Raw genomic sequence first — 15,412 nt, 5'->3', positions numbered from 1 at the left:
TGTAGTCAATTCTCAGTGAATTTCTAAGAACAGGAAAGCCTCTACTCTTATTAAATGGATCCTCTTTAAAATGGTAGATATAGTCTAGGTCAGAGAGTCAGGGCCTTTGGCCTTTCCTCTTACTAATGCTTCTAAACCAACTGGGACCTTAACCTTGTTTGTTCTTTGCCTCTGTGTACAGATTCACTTTTAAAATTGACTTCATTTACTTAGGTAAAACACGAATGTTGTGTAGGACAGAGTAATTAACTCCAGTTAACAGATAACCCCCAAATCTCAATTTTTTAACAAAATGGAAAGTTTGTTTCTACTCACATCTCAGCTGATGAAGAGTGGGTGGTACCCCTGGCAGCTGTGCTTCTGGTAGTGACACCGGGATTGAGGCTGGCTAAAGTCTGGCTTTGCCATTTTAGAGTCCTTCAAGTCCAACTTCAGGTTTGTGTCCTTGTTTGGAAAACGGAAGCCATAAAAACATACCTCTGTGTTTGTCGTGATGATTAAATAAAATATGACATGTTGAATGACTCTCACAGGACCTGGTGCATAGTACATGGTTAGGAAGTTTTGATGTTTCTTCCCTCTGTGTGTGTATCAGGCACAGGTGTGAGTGTACAGGGAAGGAGGGAGACGCACCAAGAGGAAGTGGGGCTGATACCTGTACTCAAACTGCTCACGAGTTCACTGTCTCTAAAAGAGGAGGCACATTTGTTACTAGAAACTTGACTAAGTCAGTCCCATGAAGGCAAACACTGTGTCTCTCCTTTAATTGTTCACTATCATGTTCCCAAGGTCTAGATCCTATCAGGATAATGATAAAAGCTTAATAAATAGGGTTAAATCAGTGCAATGAAGGAACTAGAAAATGAGATTCTTTTCCTGTTTTCTCTTTCCGTCACCCACCTGCTCCCAGAATTTACAAAAATCCAAGATGATAGGGTAATGCTCAGGATGGCTATCGATTTCCTGATTCTACACCAGCCTTCATCCAAATTGAAGAGATTATCTTGAAGGATCCCTATATGCAAACCATAGTATGCAACTGCTTATAAAAGCTAACACATATATATGGAATGTAAAAAAAAAATGGTTCTGATGGACCTAGGGGCAGGACAGGAATAAAGACACAGACATAGAGAATGGACTTGAGGACATGGGGAGGGGGAAGGGTAAGCTGGGACAAAGTGAGAGAGTGGCATGGACTTATATATACTACCAAATGTAAAATAGATAGCTAGTGGGAAGCAGCTGCATAGCACAGGAAGATCAGCTCGGTGCTTTGCGACCACCTAGAAGGGTGGGATAGGGAGGGTGGGAGGGAGATATGGGGATATATGTACATGTATAGCTGATTCACTTTGTTATACAGCAGAAACTAACACACCATTGTAAAGCAATTATACGCCAATAAAGATGTTAAAAAAATCTTATATATGGTTGTGTATAACTAAAGTTTTGCTTAATCTGTTATCCTTTTCATGTTAAGCTTGTATATATATAGTGTTTGTTGGCATTTGTAGATCTTTTCTGAAGTACCTGTTTTCATAGCTCTAGCCACTACTTTGTCTCCCATTTTGTGTAAAGCCTTTGCTATAAATAAGCCATTCTGTCTGAATTTTTTTTTTTTTCCAAGATAGGGTAAACAAGTGGAAGGGTAGAATTTAAAGGGAGATGAAAATTTCAGTTTTTTTTTATTGAAGTAAAGTTGATTTACAATATTGTGTTAATTTCAGGTGTGTGGTAAGGTGATTCAGTTATAGACCTATATATGTGTGTGTATCTATTTGTGTGTATCTATATACTATTGTCTTCTGATTCTTTTCCATCAGAGGTTATTATAAGATATTGAATATAGTTCCCTGTGCTATACAGTAAACCCTTGTTGTTTATCTATTATATATATAGTAGTTTGCATGTGTTAATCCCAAACTCCTAATTTATCCCTCCCTCCCCTTCACCCCCACCGCTATCCCCTTGGTAACCATGAGTTTGTTTTCTATGTCTGTGAGTCTGTTTCCATTTTGTAAATAAGTTCACTTGCACTATTTTTCTGTCTGAATATTTGGTGCCAATTGTGCATGTCAGTAATCCAGCTATGTTTTGTTACTCAAAGTTGAATTCCAAAATGTCCTTAAAACACTTTCACCTTGCTGAATTGTGCTGCACCAGTTTTCAAAAGGAAACATTGAATTTAAAAGATGACTTGGAAGTTGCTTACCTGCAAGGCCCTGGTCTGTTACCTTATCTGTAAGAATCCTAACAAATTATTTGTTCAAATGACTGAACAGTGTCTGGTCAACCTGATCATGTTTCCCATCCACTCTCCCTCCTGGCTCCTATTTATTGCCCTCAGTGAGCAGATTGCTTGGGTGGCTGCCTCCTCTCTCAACCCGTTTTCCCCTGCCACGTTTCCTAGACATCAGTGCAGTTAACGTTTATGCCATCTCACTGTAGATCAATATCCATGTATATTGTTTTGCACGCATGATAAGGAAACTGAGGTGCATAGTGATCCGTCTATTGTCACAGGTTACCAGGAATAGGAAGAAAATAACTTGGAATCGACATTTCACACCAGCATCTCTATCCATCTGATCACAGCACTTCTCTTGGCAAGATACCCCTTGGCTCCCCTTTCAATGTCTGACACCAGGAACACCGTGCTCTCAAGGTGTCTCCATCACTTCCTGCTTCCAAAGAGCAGCAGCAGCAGGCTGTCCGCTCTACTTGTCCTTCTGTGAAGTTGAAAAGGACCACATTGTCTTCTGCCCCCCAAATGGACCTTTTCTTATTCTTCCAAAGGAGAAGATCTAGATATAGCAAAATGAGCAAGTCGGGCCAGCTGTATGCATTTTTTCACCCGTATTAAAACTGCTAAAGCCCAAATGCAAGAACTCATTCTGAAAGATACGAGCATTTCAATTCTGGGCTTATGGAAATCTTTCCCCCTAATGACGTTAATAACCTTCTCTGTGCAGTATATTGAGGAAATTTTATGGCAAAGAAAGTAAATTTGCAGAGATTCAGGGGACTAGTTTTTCAAGGAGCTTTAACAGAGAAGATTGATTGTCAGGTATTAGAAGCAAATATCAGGATCAATTATGTAAAGAATATTTATGTTTAGAAAGTTCTAGGCCAAATGTTAACTGAGAATTCAAACATTTCATGTCCTCATCCTGTCTCCTGAGGACCAAAAAAAAAAAAAGTCCTTTTATGCTCTTTGTTCGCTTCCCTAAAGCTGGATATGTTATGTATGTTCAGAGAAAAAGATACATATGAGAAGAGCAGAGATGCTGTATCCATCAGGGTAGGCTGGATTAGGATGCCATAGCACACACCCCGCAAATCTCAGTACCTCAAAAAACAAACAAAAAAACCCACCAAGGTTTATTTCTTGCTTACACTTCTTACTTATCTCTGGTTGGCAGGGACCCAGTCTGAGAAATCAACCTTCATCTTGTACTTTGCTGGTCACTGTCTTAGCGACAAACTTGGAACTCTTTAGAGCAGGAGTTGGCAAATATATTCTGTAAAGGGCCAGATAGTAAATATTTTCAACTTCACAGGCCATAGAGTTTCTGTTACAATGACTCAAGTCTGCTACTGCAGTGCAAAATCAGAGTTTACTGTAGTTTACAATGCATAAACAAATGAGTATGGGCTGTGTTCCAATAAAACTTTATTAACAGCAATAGCCAGTGGGCTGGATTTGGCCTGTGGCCTGTAGTTTGCCAGCTGTTTCACTTAAGTTGTATAGTCCCAAAGGGACACTTGGTACCTCTGCTCAATGACTAACGACTAAGTAATGATTCTACTCAACCACGAGAGGATGGGGAAGTACAAGCTTGTCACTTCCCGAGGTAAGCCCGGCCTTACATGTGTTCACACACATACCTGGAAAATGATGAAGAATAGCTGAGCAGTTATTTTCACAGCTCCACAATGCTTGATTAAACCTACAGGTCTTTTAAAGTTTCTCTGTCCCCTCAATTTTCTCCTTAACTCAGAAAATCAGACTTTACAAGGTGCAGTGTTCATTTGCTCCTTAACAGGAGGTGGAAGTGGCTGGGTAGTCAACGAGGACGCTGCTCAGCTCTGTTTACGCAGCCTTCGGGGCCATGTACCTTCACCTTTGGGGATCCTAAAGTGAGTCAGGATATGCACCCTGGAAGCAGACCTTGGAAAGGGATGTGGAAGGAGCAAGAGAGGCATTTTATCAGATGACATTCCTCAACAGTGAAATTGCCTAGGGGACAAGTCATTTTCTCGCAGACCAGTTTTTGAGAAGTTTCCTGATGTCACAGTGCAGCCTGGTCACAGGGAGCAGTGACAGATGGGGTTTTCAGTTCATTTTACTATAGATGGAGTCTCACTTAAACCCATCGTACCACAGGATGATGTCACTTTATGTATCTGGTTTTCTAGCAAAACCTCCCTCCCTCCCCAAATCAAACCAACCCCACCTTGCCCCCTCCTGGTTCACCATTGTTTTATAAAGTCAAATGGTTCTGTGCCTTCCGTTGACTCACCTCTTTTAAGTTTTATTGGTACTTACTGCTCTAAGAGCAAAACTTCATGAGTGCCTTTATTTTTACACACTTCAACTCATTAATATATCTGACTTTTATCCATAGGAAGAGTTTGACTAGATATAGAGAAATGTATATTCAAGTGGATCTGTCAGTTAAAACAGAGACACTAGGAATCTATTATACAGGTAGCAGGCTCTCTATACATGGAAATATCAGCTCATATTGATTATAATCCATACCTTCTAGAATTTTAGGGCATTTTTTGCATATTATCAGACAGAGAAACACTTCAGTAAGCCATTTTAATAATTACATTTCAAAAAGATAAAAAACAGAGAACAAAACATATACCTGAACTAGGATCCCTGAGTTGGTGACAGCCCTTAACCTTCATCCTCCTAATCAGTGATATTTCAGTTGAATATGAGAAGATTCTAAAGGCAAAGGTTACTTGAGCATGACAGAGAGGACCACTTAAAAAGAGTGAGAATAACCTACATGTAAAAAAAGTACTTTCAAGGTCCAGATGATATTTTTATTTAAAGTAGTGTTGTACTGTACCTTGAAATTAATTGTAATTTACTTGAAGGTGCTATGTTTTCAAATTTCATTTCTCAGATTAACTGCCAATATCAATCAATTATAGAGAAAAGCTCTAGTGTTTCTAAAGAGACTATTATCTAAGTTTCTTTGTTTGGAGTAATAATAATGATAATACCACTGATTATGTCCCAGGCATTGTTCTGAACCTTTTAAAATACATTTAATTGTCACAGCTGCCTTATGAGCTTGTTACCATTCCATTTTTCTTCCCACTTTGTAAAGGAGGAAACTGAGGCACAGTGAAGTTGTTACTTCCCTAATATTACACAGAGAGTAAGTAGCAGAACCGAGATTTGAACCACCGCAGTTTGCACCAGAATCCATAAATAACCAGCGTCTGTAGGAATAACCACTGTGCTCTAACATCTTTCACAGCTGGGACAAGTGGATTAGAATTGAGATGCCAGTGAAGAAGCAGCAAAATTTAAGGACTTATAAACAATCAACCCATGTCATGTAGGAAAATCTGTGCTGTTTTGGTGTTTATCTAAATTGACCACAGATTCACTGAATAGAGGCAACTTCATTTTCCTGGGACTGTGGAGATACAGGGAAAATGCTAACCCCCTTTCTTTCAGCAACTGTCTGGTGTAGACATTTCTCTTTCTGGAATGAAGGGAATGTGAAAGAAAAGGAAGAGCTCAGAGGCTTCAGTTTGCTGTCAACAGGTAATCAATGAGCTGGGTCATTATTGTCACCTCTTCTCCCTCCCACCTGAGCTGTCCTTGGTTTGTCTGCCACAAGCTTCCTTGAAAACCCTCTGCTGTACTTGAGTTCCCATACATGACAGTCTTGCCTTGCAAAGCAGATTAATACAAAATATCAGCCAAAGGTTTGGTATTCCCAGCCCAGATCTTTATCTCAGAATAAAGGGGGGGAATTTATCTCTCATGAGTCATGGGCATTGAGAAGCTGGGAACATTTCACTGGCAGGAGGAGTTGGCAAAAACAGTCCCAGTGGATTTCAAGTTTATTTGACTAATTCTTTCACCACTTGTCAAATGAAACTACTTTCGTTTAGGTGACAAAACAAGCTGTTTCCTCTGCCATTTCTCCACTGAGCTGTATAGGCACTTGTGGTGAACACACATTACTGCTAACTGTTATGATGTTTGCTGTCAAATTCATTTATTTATACAACTGCTGGAAAGAGCCTGCGGCCCATAAGCAGCCATGAAAGATTTCAGAGTCGTGGTGTGGGGTCATGAGAGGGAAAAAAAAAGTCTCCACTGGTTATGAGAAAGGAACTGACACAGGAAACGGTCACATATGGTGCAGATTTATTGTGTCCGGGGTTTCCCATTCAAATCTCATTACAGCCACAGCTCAGAGCTGGGCATGGCATGGCTACATCCATTTCAGTTTTGGCATCTGACAGAATTACTGCTCTAGCTTCACACCGAGGACTGGAGTGGTGATAGGTTTATCACTCGGGGGAGAGAGTGTGCCCGAGTTGTATTTGTAAAGAAGGCTGTTGGCTGTCCCTTCCTTTAATCTAACCCATGGACATCACTTTCTTCAAAGCTGGCAGGCAAAGTTTGCTAGTAAAAAAGAAATAGGAGGGTGGCGAGAAAAGGTGGAATGGGGTGGAGAGTATTGCAAAAGGAATGAAGGGAAACGTAAAGATTGGATGAAAGGGAAACCACCTTGAATTTTGCAGGTTTTAATTTATTTTTGATTAGTGGAAAAAAATAGGTGTCCTGCTTAGAGATGTGTGTGCGTGCATGTGCCCACATACCTATGTATGTGTGTATACATGTATTTCTTTCTGACCTGTATTTTCTAAAATCACAGAATCTTATGTCCGCGTTTTAGTGTTTTCCTCACCTGTAACTTGTCTCTTTCAAAATCCTTTATTGTGAATGCTTGCAACACTTACAGGTGCTGTTTTAGACTCCTACGAGGCAAATGTCATTAGTTGGAGACGAGGATAGTGCCAAAAAAGGCAAGGGGAGAGTGCAAAAAGTATTTTAAAAAATACTCCTTTTTAAATTATGGCGAATGTAACAGCTTGTATATATTAGCAAGTGTTTGCTCCTGACTCTGCAAGTGCATCATCACATTTAATCCTGTCCATCAGCCTATGGATTGGGAACTGCTCTCAACCACTTTTACAGATGAGTTACCTGAGTCAGAGAGAGGATACTTATGTAACCTGCCTGTGGTTTTGCAGCTGGAAGGTGGCAGAGCCAGGACGCAATGCAGGTTTCTCTAACAGGAAAACCTGATCTCTCGCCCCCAAAACTGGGTTTCCTGAACTTGCATTTACATTGGCTGTTTTCAGAGCAGTATTCACTGAATAAAAATCATAATCGAGACCATACCCGTAGATGTTTGCAGGTAAAATCATGATACAACAAAATAACAAAAACTGGGTTTCCCTGGTGGCGCAGTGGATAGGAGTCTGCCTGCCAATGCAGGGGACATGGGTTCGACCCCTGGTCCAGGAAGATCCCACATGCCGCAGAGCAGCTAGGCCCGTGCGCCACAACTACTGAGCCTGTGCTCTAGAGCCCGTGCTCTGCAACAAGAGAAGCCCCTGCTCGCCGCAACTAGAGAAAGCCCGCATGCAGCAATGAAGACCCAACACAGCCAAAAATAAAATAACAAAAGTGCAAAAATATTTTCTATGACACTTATTTCAAGCAAAATATGGACAATGGCATTTCAACATAGTGAAATCATATAAAGTAGTCCTCTCGAATTAATCTGAATGGACTTTCATCACCAAAAATAAGATTTTTTTTTTAATATGAAAAAGGAAAAAGGAAAAATGGTTGATTCAGAAGAAAGGTCTATTTGATACATATCTGACCCTCTCCCTCATCTTCATTACCACTGCATTCAAAGTAATTTCATCTCCTGATCAAAGTAACACTTTTTATAAAACGGGAACAAATATTTCAAAATATTCACCAGGAGAACTTAGTAAGGACAGAAGGACCTTTCACAGAAGGCCTTACAGACATCCTTGCTTCATATAACGGTTGGTCTTATGTGGTTTTCCATTTTTCTCACAGTAGTTTGAATATGTATTCCCACGGAAAATAGACTCAAGTTCAAGAACTTTGGTGAGATTGCTCAAAAAATGGGCACAGATCCTAGAATCTGTAGCTCCTGAAGTCTGTTAGCCCATTACCCCTATAGATGTGCATTCCTCATTAAGAGCCTTTCGTGCCTGTGCAGTATCTTGTCGTTTAGAGCTGTCTTCATGCTCGGACATCTCTCTTTTTTTTAATTTTAATTTTTTAAAAATTGAAGTATAGTTGATTTACAATGTTGTGCTAATTTCTGCTATACAGCAAAGTGACTCAGTTATACACATATGTACATTCCTTTTTTATATTCCTTTCAATTATGGTTTATTTCTGTCCTCTCTTGACTCCTGAACGTGGGGAGTCACTTCGCCACGCCAACCACCAGCTGTTAGAGTGTCTTCCTCACTGAGAGTGATACAAGGAGACTCAGCCCCTGAGTGCCACTGCCTAGCAATTTGTGAAAACCAACCTGGAAATGCCTTTATTTTGAAGCTCCAGGACCCGAACTTGGAATACATCAAATTTTCCAATTCATTGAAATTTAAGTCACTCAAATTACATTTTCTTATAATACTGAGTGTATGGGTATATGTGCAAACATATATACCTTATCTCTTTTACAAGGACGAGAATTACCAAATTATGGTCACTGGATATATTTTAAGCCCAATAATTCTTGACTCCAAATTAGCAAGGTTGTGTTTTTTGTCATCTGTATGGAACCTGTTATGCACAAGAACGTTACCTTCAATTTACCTTCACTTTACAAATATAACACATGCCCATTCGTTTTGAGGTTTTAAAAAATAATTTTTAGCTTGAATTCCCCATTCCGAAAGAGTAGTTTTTCTCTATTGTTGCTAATATGACTAAATACATATTTTCTTTAATATTTCTTTGCAAGATTTCAGTTACTCCATTTGTACATTTAGGAACACAGATTTTGGAGTTTCATTCCTCATAGCCTGAAGGTCTATGACAACCTATATAAATGGGGATAAATTCAACTTGTCTTCACTTTATTTGATCTGTGGCCATTTATATTTGTTAAATTAGAAACAAGGAGGTGTAAATGTTGTTTGACAGAAAAGAATTGTAAATGATTTCTTTTCATTTCTTGAAAATAAGAGAATGATTATATATTTTGTTTTTGTCAAAATCTGCTATACTTTAGTGTACCATGAATTGTGAAATCTATCACAAAATGGCTAAAAAGATTACCGAGGGAAATGGTGTTAACCTCGAGGAAAAAAAATCATTAATGTTGATGTATTTCATTCAATTTCAAACATATAAATTTTTCTCTTTTGTTGAAAAGGGGAAGATGGAAGGAATCCATGTGCCTTTGAGTCAAAACATTTATTTTAAAAATACTTCTTTCTTTCCTTCTGATCCATTTTTCTAAATAAAGGATAGAAATTGTTTCTCTTTTTTTTTTCCTTTTCTTTTAATTTTTTTTCCTAGCAAAGACGACCCCTTTGGCATATTTTCTTTTCAAATGTGAAATGAAGTGGAAAATCCTCATTTCAAGACAGGAAGGACAAATATTGACACAAAGTTAATAATTGTTAGAACCCTGGAAGCAACCTGAGTGCACACACACTCACACACATTCACATACATACCCACCCACCTTTTCCTCTGCTTCCTCCTTTACCAGGAGTACCTAACGCTCCTCCTTTCTGGTTTCTAGGTCCATGGTTTCCAATCTAGGGAAAGGCAGGCAGAGCGTATTGTATGTCTAGGATATTTTAGGATGTTAAAGTACACACAGAAACAAGTGCACGTATATACACATGCACACACACATACAACCTGCTTCATCTAATTTCCCCCACTTAGAGAGGAGCTTCTGGACTTTATCACTGGTCTTGTCCATCTTGAATGAAAGAGCATAGGCCAAGCCGATACTCACCGGTCACTCAGCATTTATTAAGTCCTGTCCACTCTTGCCTTCTGGAAAGGAATGCCCTGGGGCGACTGGATGGCTGCCCCTGACAGGCTGGGTCACTTTATCTATTCACATTGATTATGAAAGTCAGCTGTGGCCAGACCTTGGTGGTTTTCTGTTTTGTTTTGTTTTTCACCCTTCTTCTCTCAGCCCCTCTTACAAGCACCCCTGCCTGGATTTTCATGAGGAAATAATCAGATTAGGCCTTTCACGGTGAGTTCATATGGAGTTCTCTTTCTCCAGTGTGCTACTAACTGAATAAACGTGCTTAGTGGTAAATTGTAAATGACATTATGATTACCAAAGCCAGCATGGGTTTCATTTAAAAGTGATCAGAATTGCAGACCACAAAAATTGTGACTGGCAGATAAGGCCATTTGGAGAAGTCAGAAAAGACAAAAACAAGTGAGAAAGAGAATCATTACTGAAAACTACATCCTTCTCCAATGGAGAGAGGCAGGAGGGAGAGAAACCCAGGGAAGGAAAAGATGGATCGCTATTTAGAAGGGAAGCCAGACTGTCCATGTGGGTGCTGCCAGCTGTGTCTGGGAGAGGGGACATGACGTGTGTTTGGGTGTGCGTAGCTCTCTCCTAAGGAGTTAATGTCAGTTCTCTCCCACAATGAAGAACTGCACCCACGTAGCAGCTTTGGAATCCCAGTGCATTGCTTTCCTGTGCTTGATTTTTGCCTCACATCAAAATTAAAATACTGGAATTGATTAACTCTGAAGATGAAATAGGAAAATGGATGGTCAGATACCAGTAAACCACCATCTCTTAGTCATTGGTAAGTTTTGGAGAAATAAAAGCAAAGTTTCTTATTTATGAACACCAGGATTCCACATTTGGCTACAAAACTACATAATGTGACTTGCTGATAATCTTTAGGCTATTGCCTTTGTTAAATTTGTGGCTATACGTTTATACTTCAGGGATAGTATGTTAAAATATTAAAAAGGCCAAATGGTAATAGAAAAGAAGCAAATGGACTCTCGCCAAATAGGTGACTTGACAAATAACCAAAAACCTTTCTGTGAGTTCCTGTCAATAGACTGTGTTAAGAGAACTCCTGACTATACAACACCCTTCCCACAGGGTTAATCATCACAGCTGACCCCACATCTAAATACAATCCCCAAATGAAGTTATTTGGATTCCATTTTATTTTGCCAAAAGCATAGGTAGAAGTTAAAAAATATGTTTTTCTCTTCCTCCTCTTCCTCATGGCTGTTACTAAGTAATTGTGTGAATCATAATTGCTGAGTCAATTTTTCTATCTATAAACTACGAATAATTAAACTTGCTATTAGAAAGTTTTAGGTAAAGGAAGTTAGGGAAGGAAGAAGAGAAGGAAGGGAGGAAGGAAGGGAGGGAGGGAGGAAAGAAAAAGGGAAAGAAGGAAGGATCACCAACCTTATAACTTGAGGGTATCTTTGTAGTGAGGTCAAGTCTTCCTCTTGGCATTCTAATCCCTGTTTTATCCCATACCCCTTCCAGGTACCATTCCCATGAGTCTATGGACTTCCTGTCAGATATTTCTCTATCTGAAGCTCTCCCAAGCAACCGTTATATATTATTTGCAACAACATGGGATGACCACCTCTGGCCATCTAAGACCTATTGAAGCAATAACTCAGAGTCTCCCATTGACAAAACTATGTGAAAGTTTTGTCTTGTCAGGACCCCTCTGATAGTTTCCATGCCACTGTTACAGAATATAAGGATACGGTGTGTTTTCCTTAGTATCCCTGCTGCCTCAGTCATTACACCAAATCCACCAGCACATTCTATTTACTATCTGCAGAAGACACATTGTTCTCCTGATTCATTCATAGGCTCATCCAACCTTTTACTCCCTTCCTCCACTTGTTTAATGAATGAATGAATCAGCCAAGAAAAAAATGCTTTGTCATAACAGAATTCTTTTGTGTGTGGACAAATCAATTATGTGATTCAAGAGCAGAAGATTCATATAAATATAATCAGCCATCATTTCAATCTTATGGTTTCATGTGAAATAGTTGGAACTCTCACAGAACGCTATCAAATATTAACATTAATTCAAGGGGCAATTCTCACAATGCCCTTCTGTAGTATACTCTGTTATTGTGATGAGTTGGTTTAAATTGTATTCAAGCTATAGAATAATAATCTTATAACTAGACACCTGGAAATAATAGATAAAAATTATTTGAAGAATAGGAGTTTTGAAAAGGACATTCCATGTCAGTCAACTAATACATATTAAGGAATTTCTACTGTGTTTGAGGTAGGATGTTAAACCCTATGGTAATTTAAATATGAGATATAGCCTTAGGCCTTGAGAAATAACACATTAAGGACACTGGTTCCTAGTGTTTATGTAATTTATTAAAATACATGTAGTTCGTTAGTAGCAGAGAATGATTGAGAATCATATCAACTAAGAGAATAAGTATTTTATTTAGGTACAGTTCCAAGAGTTTAGCAATCTACAGAGGTCACTATGAAAGACCTTATAACTCCTGAATGAGAAGCAGGAAGAATAAAGTCAGAAATCTATAAAACTGGATGGAATGTGAATGATTCATCAATGGCATCAGCATGGCTGAAAAAATGTGTAAAAAAGAGAGTGAGCAGTAGGTTTAGAAAAGAGGAACTAGTGTAATTTAAGGATATTCCATGAGGAAAGGCTACCTAACTATCTCATTTGAAAACGATATACCTGTAGTAGCGATTGATGTATCAGGGTCTCAAAGCAAAATTTCCATGGCTATTAAGATCGTGCAATTAATTAATTCCCTTCATACTGATTCCATGCTTTTGAAGATAATTCTTGATTTCACATTAGCGTTTCCATATTATATTACCACAGGGAAAAAACACACTGTGTAAAGGTGACCATTTAAAAAATATTTTATAATTAAATCTCTACTTAAATTAACAATTTAATATTGAATTTAATGAATTCAATATTTAAAGTGATTTAAGAGACATAGAGCAATTAGAATTTTCCGTTTTGTGTCAGTTTTCAAGGAATCTGCCTATTTCATCGAAGTTGTTGAACTTGTTGGCATAAAGTTTGTTTGTAAGAGTCTCTTAATCTTTGGCCTGTAGGATCTGAAGTAGTAATCCTTCTTTCATTCCTGAAGTTGGTGATGTGTCTTCTTTCTTTATATCTTGATCAGTCTAGTGAGGAGTTAATCAATTGGTTGACAATTTCCAAGAACCAAATTTTAGCTTTGTTCACTTTTTCTGTGTTTTTTTGTTTGTTGTCTATTTCATTGACTTTTGCTGTTATATTTATCATTTCCTTTTTTTCTACTTACTCTTGGTTTACTTTGCTATTTTTCTGAATTTGTAAGGGAGTACCTAAGGCATCGCTTTTAGACAATTCTTCTTTTGTAATATAAGCATTTAGCATTATGTTTCCTTCAAAGCACTGTATTTGCCACATCCCACAGTACTGATATGCTAAAATTTCATTATCATTCCATGTGAAATATTTTACAATTTTCCTTATAATTTTGACCATTTTGTTGCTATTATTTTTGAGGTTCAGGTAAACTGTGTGTCCTACTCCTGAAGTAGCATTTTGGTAATTAAGTTTATTGATACCATAGGCAGCTTTGGCACAGATTTTTTTTTTTTTTCTTCTTTCAGCTTTCCTCAGTGCCCTATGACACTCTTTTTTTAAATTGAAGTATGGTTGATTTACAATGTTGTGTTAGTTTCTGGTGTACGGCAAAGTGATTGAGTTATACATATATATATTCTTTTTCATTTTAGGTTACTACAAGATGTTGAATATAGTTCCCTGTGCTATACAGTAGGACCTTGTTTTTTTAATCGATTTTATATATAGTAGTTTGTATCTGCGGATCCCAAACTCCTAATTTATCCTTCTCCCTCCCCCCTTCCCCTTTGGTCACTGTAAGTTTGTTTTCTATGTCTGTGAGTCTGCTTCTGTTTTGTAAATAAATTTATTTGTATCATATTTTAGATTCCACATATAAGTGATATCATATGATATTTGACTTTCTCTGACTTACTTCACTTAGTATGATAATCTCTAGGTCCATCCATGTTGCTGCAAATGGCATTATTTCATTCTTTTTTATGGCTAAGTAGTATTCCATTGTATATATATATATACCACATGTTTATCCATTCATCTGTCGATGGACATTTAGGTTGCTTCTGTGTCTTGGCTATTGTGAATAGTGCTGCTATGAACATTGGGTGTATGTATCTTTTCAAATTACAGTTTTCTCTGGATATATGGCCAGGAGTGGGATTGCTGGATCATACAGTAACTCTATTTTTAGTTTTTTAAGGAGCCTCCATACTGTTTTCATAGTGGCTACACCAATTTACATTCCCACCAACAATGTAGGAGGGTTCCCTTTTCTCCACACCCTCTTCAGCATTTATTGTTTGTGGACCTTTTAATGATGGCCATTCTGACCAGTGTGAGGTGATACCTCACTGTACTTTTGCTTGGCACAGATTTCTTATAATATCACATGGAAGGAAGGATGCAGAAGGAGGCTAGATCATGTTCAAATGTAGTACATCCTACATAGTAATAATTTGATTTTTTTTTTTTCCAATCCTTAGGCTACTTAGATGAACATGCACTAAGGAAAATTAAAATATGTAGAAAACAATACAAGGCAATTTTGTGACTATTAATTTAAAGTCAAAGGAACTTTTTTTTGTTGGAAGGTAACATATACCTTTGAATTCAGAACAGGAACTACTCTAGGTTCATAGACAGGAAGATTAGGAATAGTGGGAATAGTGAATAATGCTGTTTCTTTAAATGTTTTCATTAGCTGCAGTCATCCTCAACTTGGGTTCTATTTAATGTCAACACTCCCCAAGTTACTACTTTCCTCTTCTCCTCTTGTTGTATTTCTTTATTCTTCATGTTTAGAGAAAAAGAAAGTATGAGGAAATTATACAGTCTGACATCCAAACTATTTCACAATCTGGTCACAATATACCTTTTCAATTTTAATATACCTCCATAAAATCTCTGTTCCAGCCCCCTCAGTCTACCTCTTTCCCATTGACTCAAATATCATTACCCTCTTCTCTCCTATCCTTTTTCCATTATGGAGACCTTAGTGATTATTCCTTTTTCTTAATTACTTTGTTTATTCAGCTCTTTTACCACTTAGCTATTATGCCCGTTATTAACTTTAAATAACATATTATGTAACATATACATTTAAATTATATTAAAGAGCTGTCTCTTTCCATATTTTGCCCAAGAATTTTTTGCATTCTCACACTTGAATATTCAA

General features: G+C 38.0%; 1 protein-coding gene across 19 annotated transcripts in view; it reads left to right on the top strand.

The window, feature by feature from the left end:
• The window catches only part of PKHD1 (PKHD1 ciliary IPT domain containing fibrocystin/polyductin), a 476,353-nt gene that overhangs the window by 369,512 nt on the left and 91,429 nt on the right, over window positions 1-15,412 (top strand). The window contains exon 63 of one of the 19 annotated variants that reach the window (XM_082346241.1): window positions 5,711-15,357. The exons of the other annotated variants lie outside the window; for them this stretch is intronic. Within the exon in view, the coding sequence (XP_082202367.1) occupies window positions 5,711-5,811 (101 nt within the window). The 3' untranslated portion in view covers window positions 5,812-15,357. Of the gene's footprint in view, window positions 1-5,710; window positions 15,358-15,412 lie in introns of those variants that run through there. 19 annotated transcript variants of the gene reach the window in all.

This window comes from Balaenoptera borealis (genome assembly GCF_965194805.1).
Source record: "Balaenoptera borealis genome assembly, chromosome: 12".
Lineage (NCBI taxonomy): Eukaryota > Metazoa > Chordata > Mammalia > Artiodactyla > Balaenopteridae > Balaenoptera > Balaenoptera borealis.
This window is presented reverse-complemented; position numbering and strand designations above follow the sequence as displayed.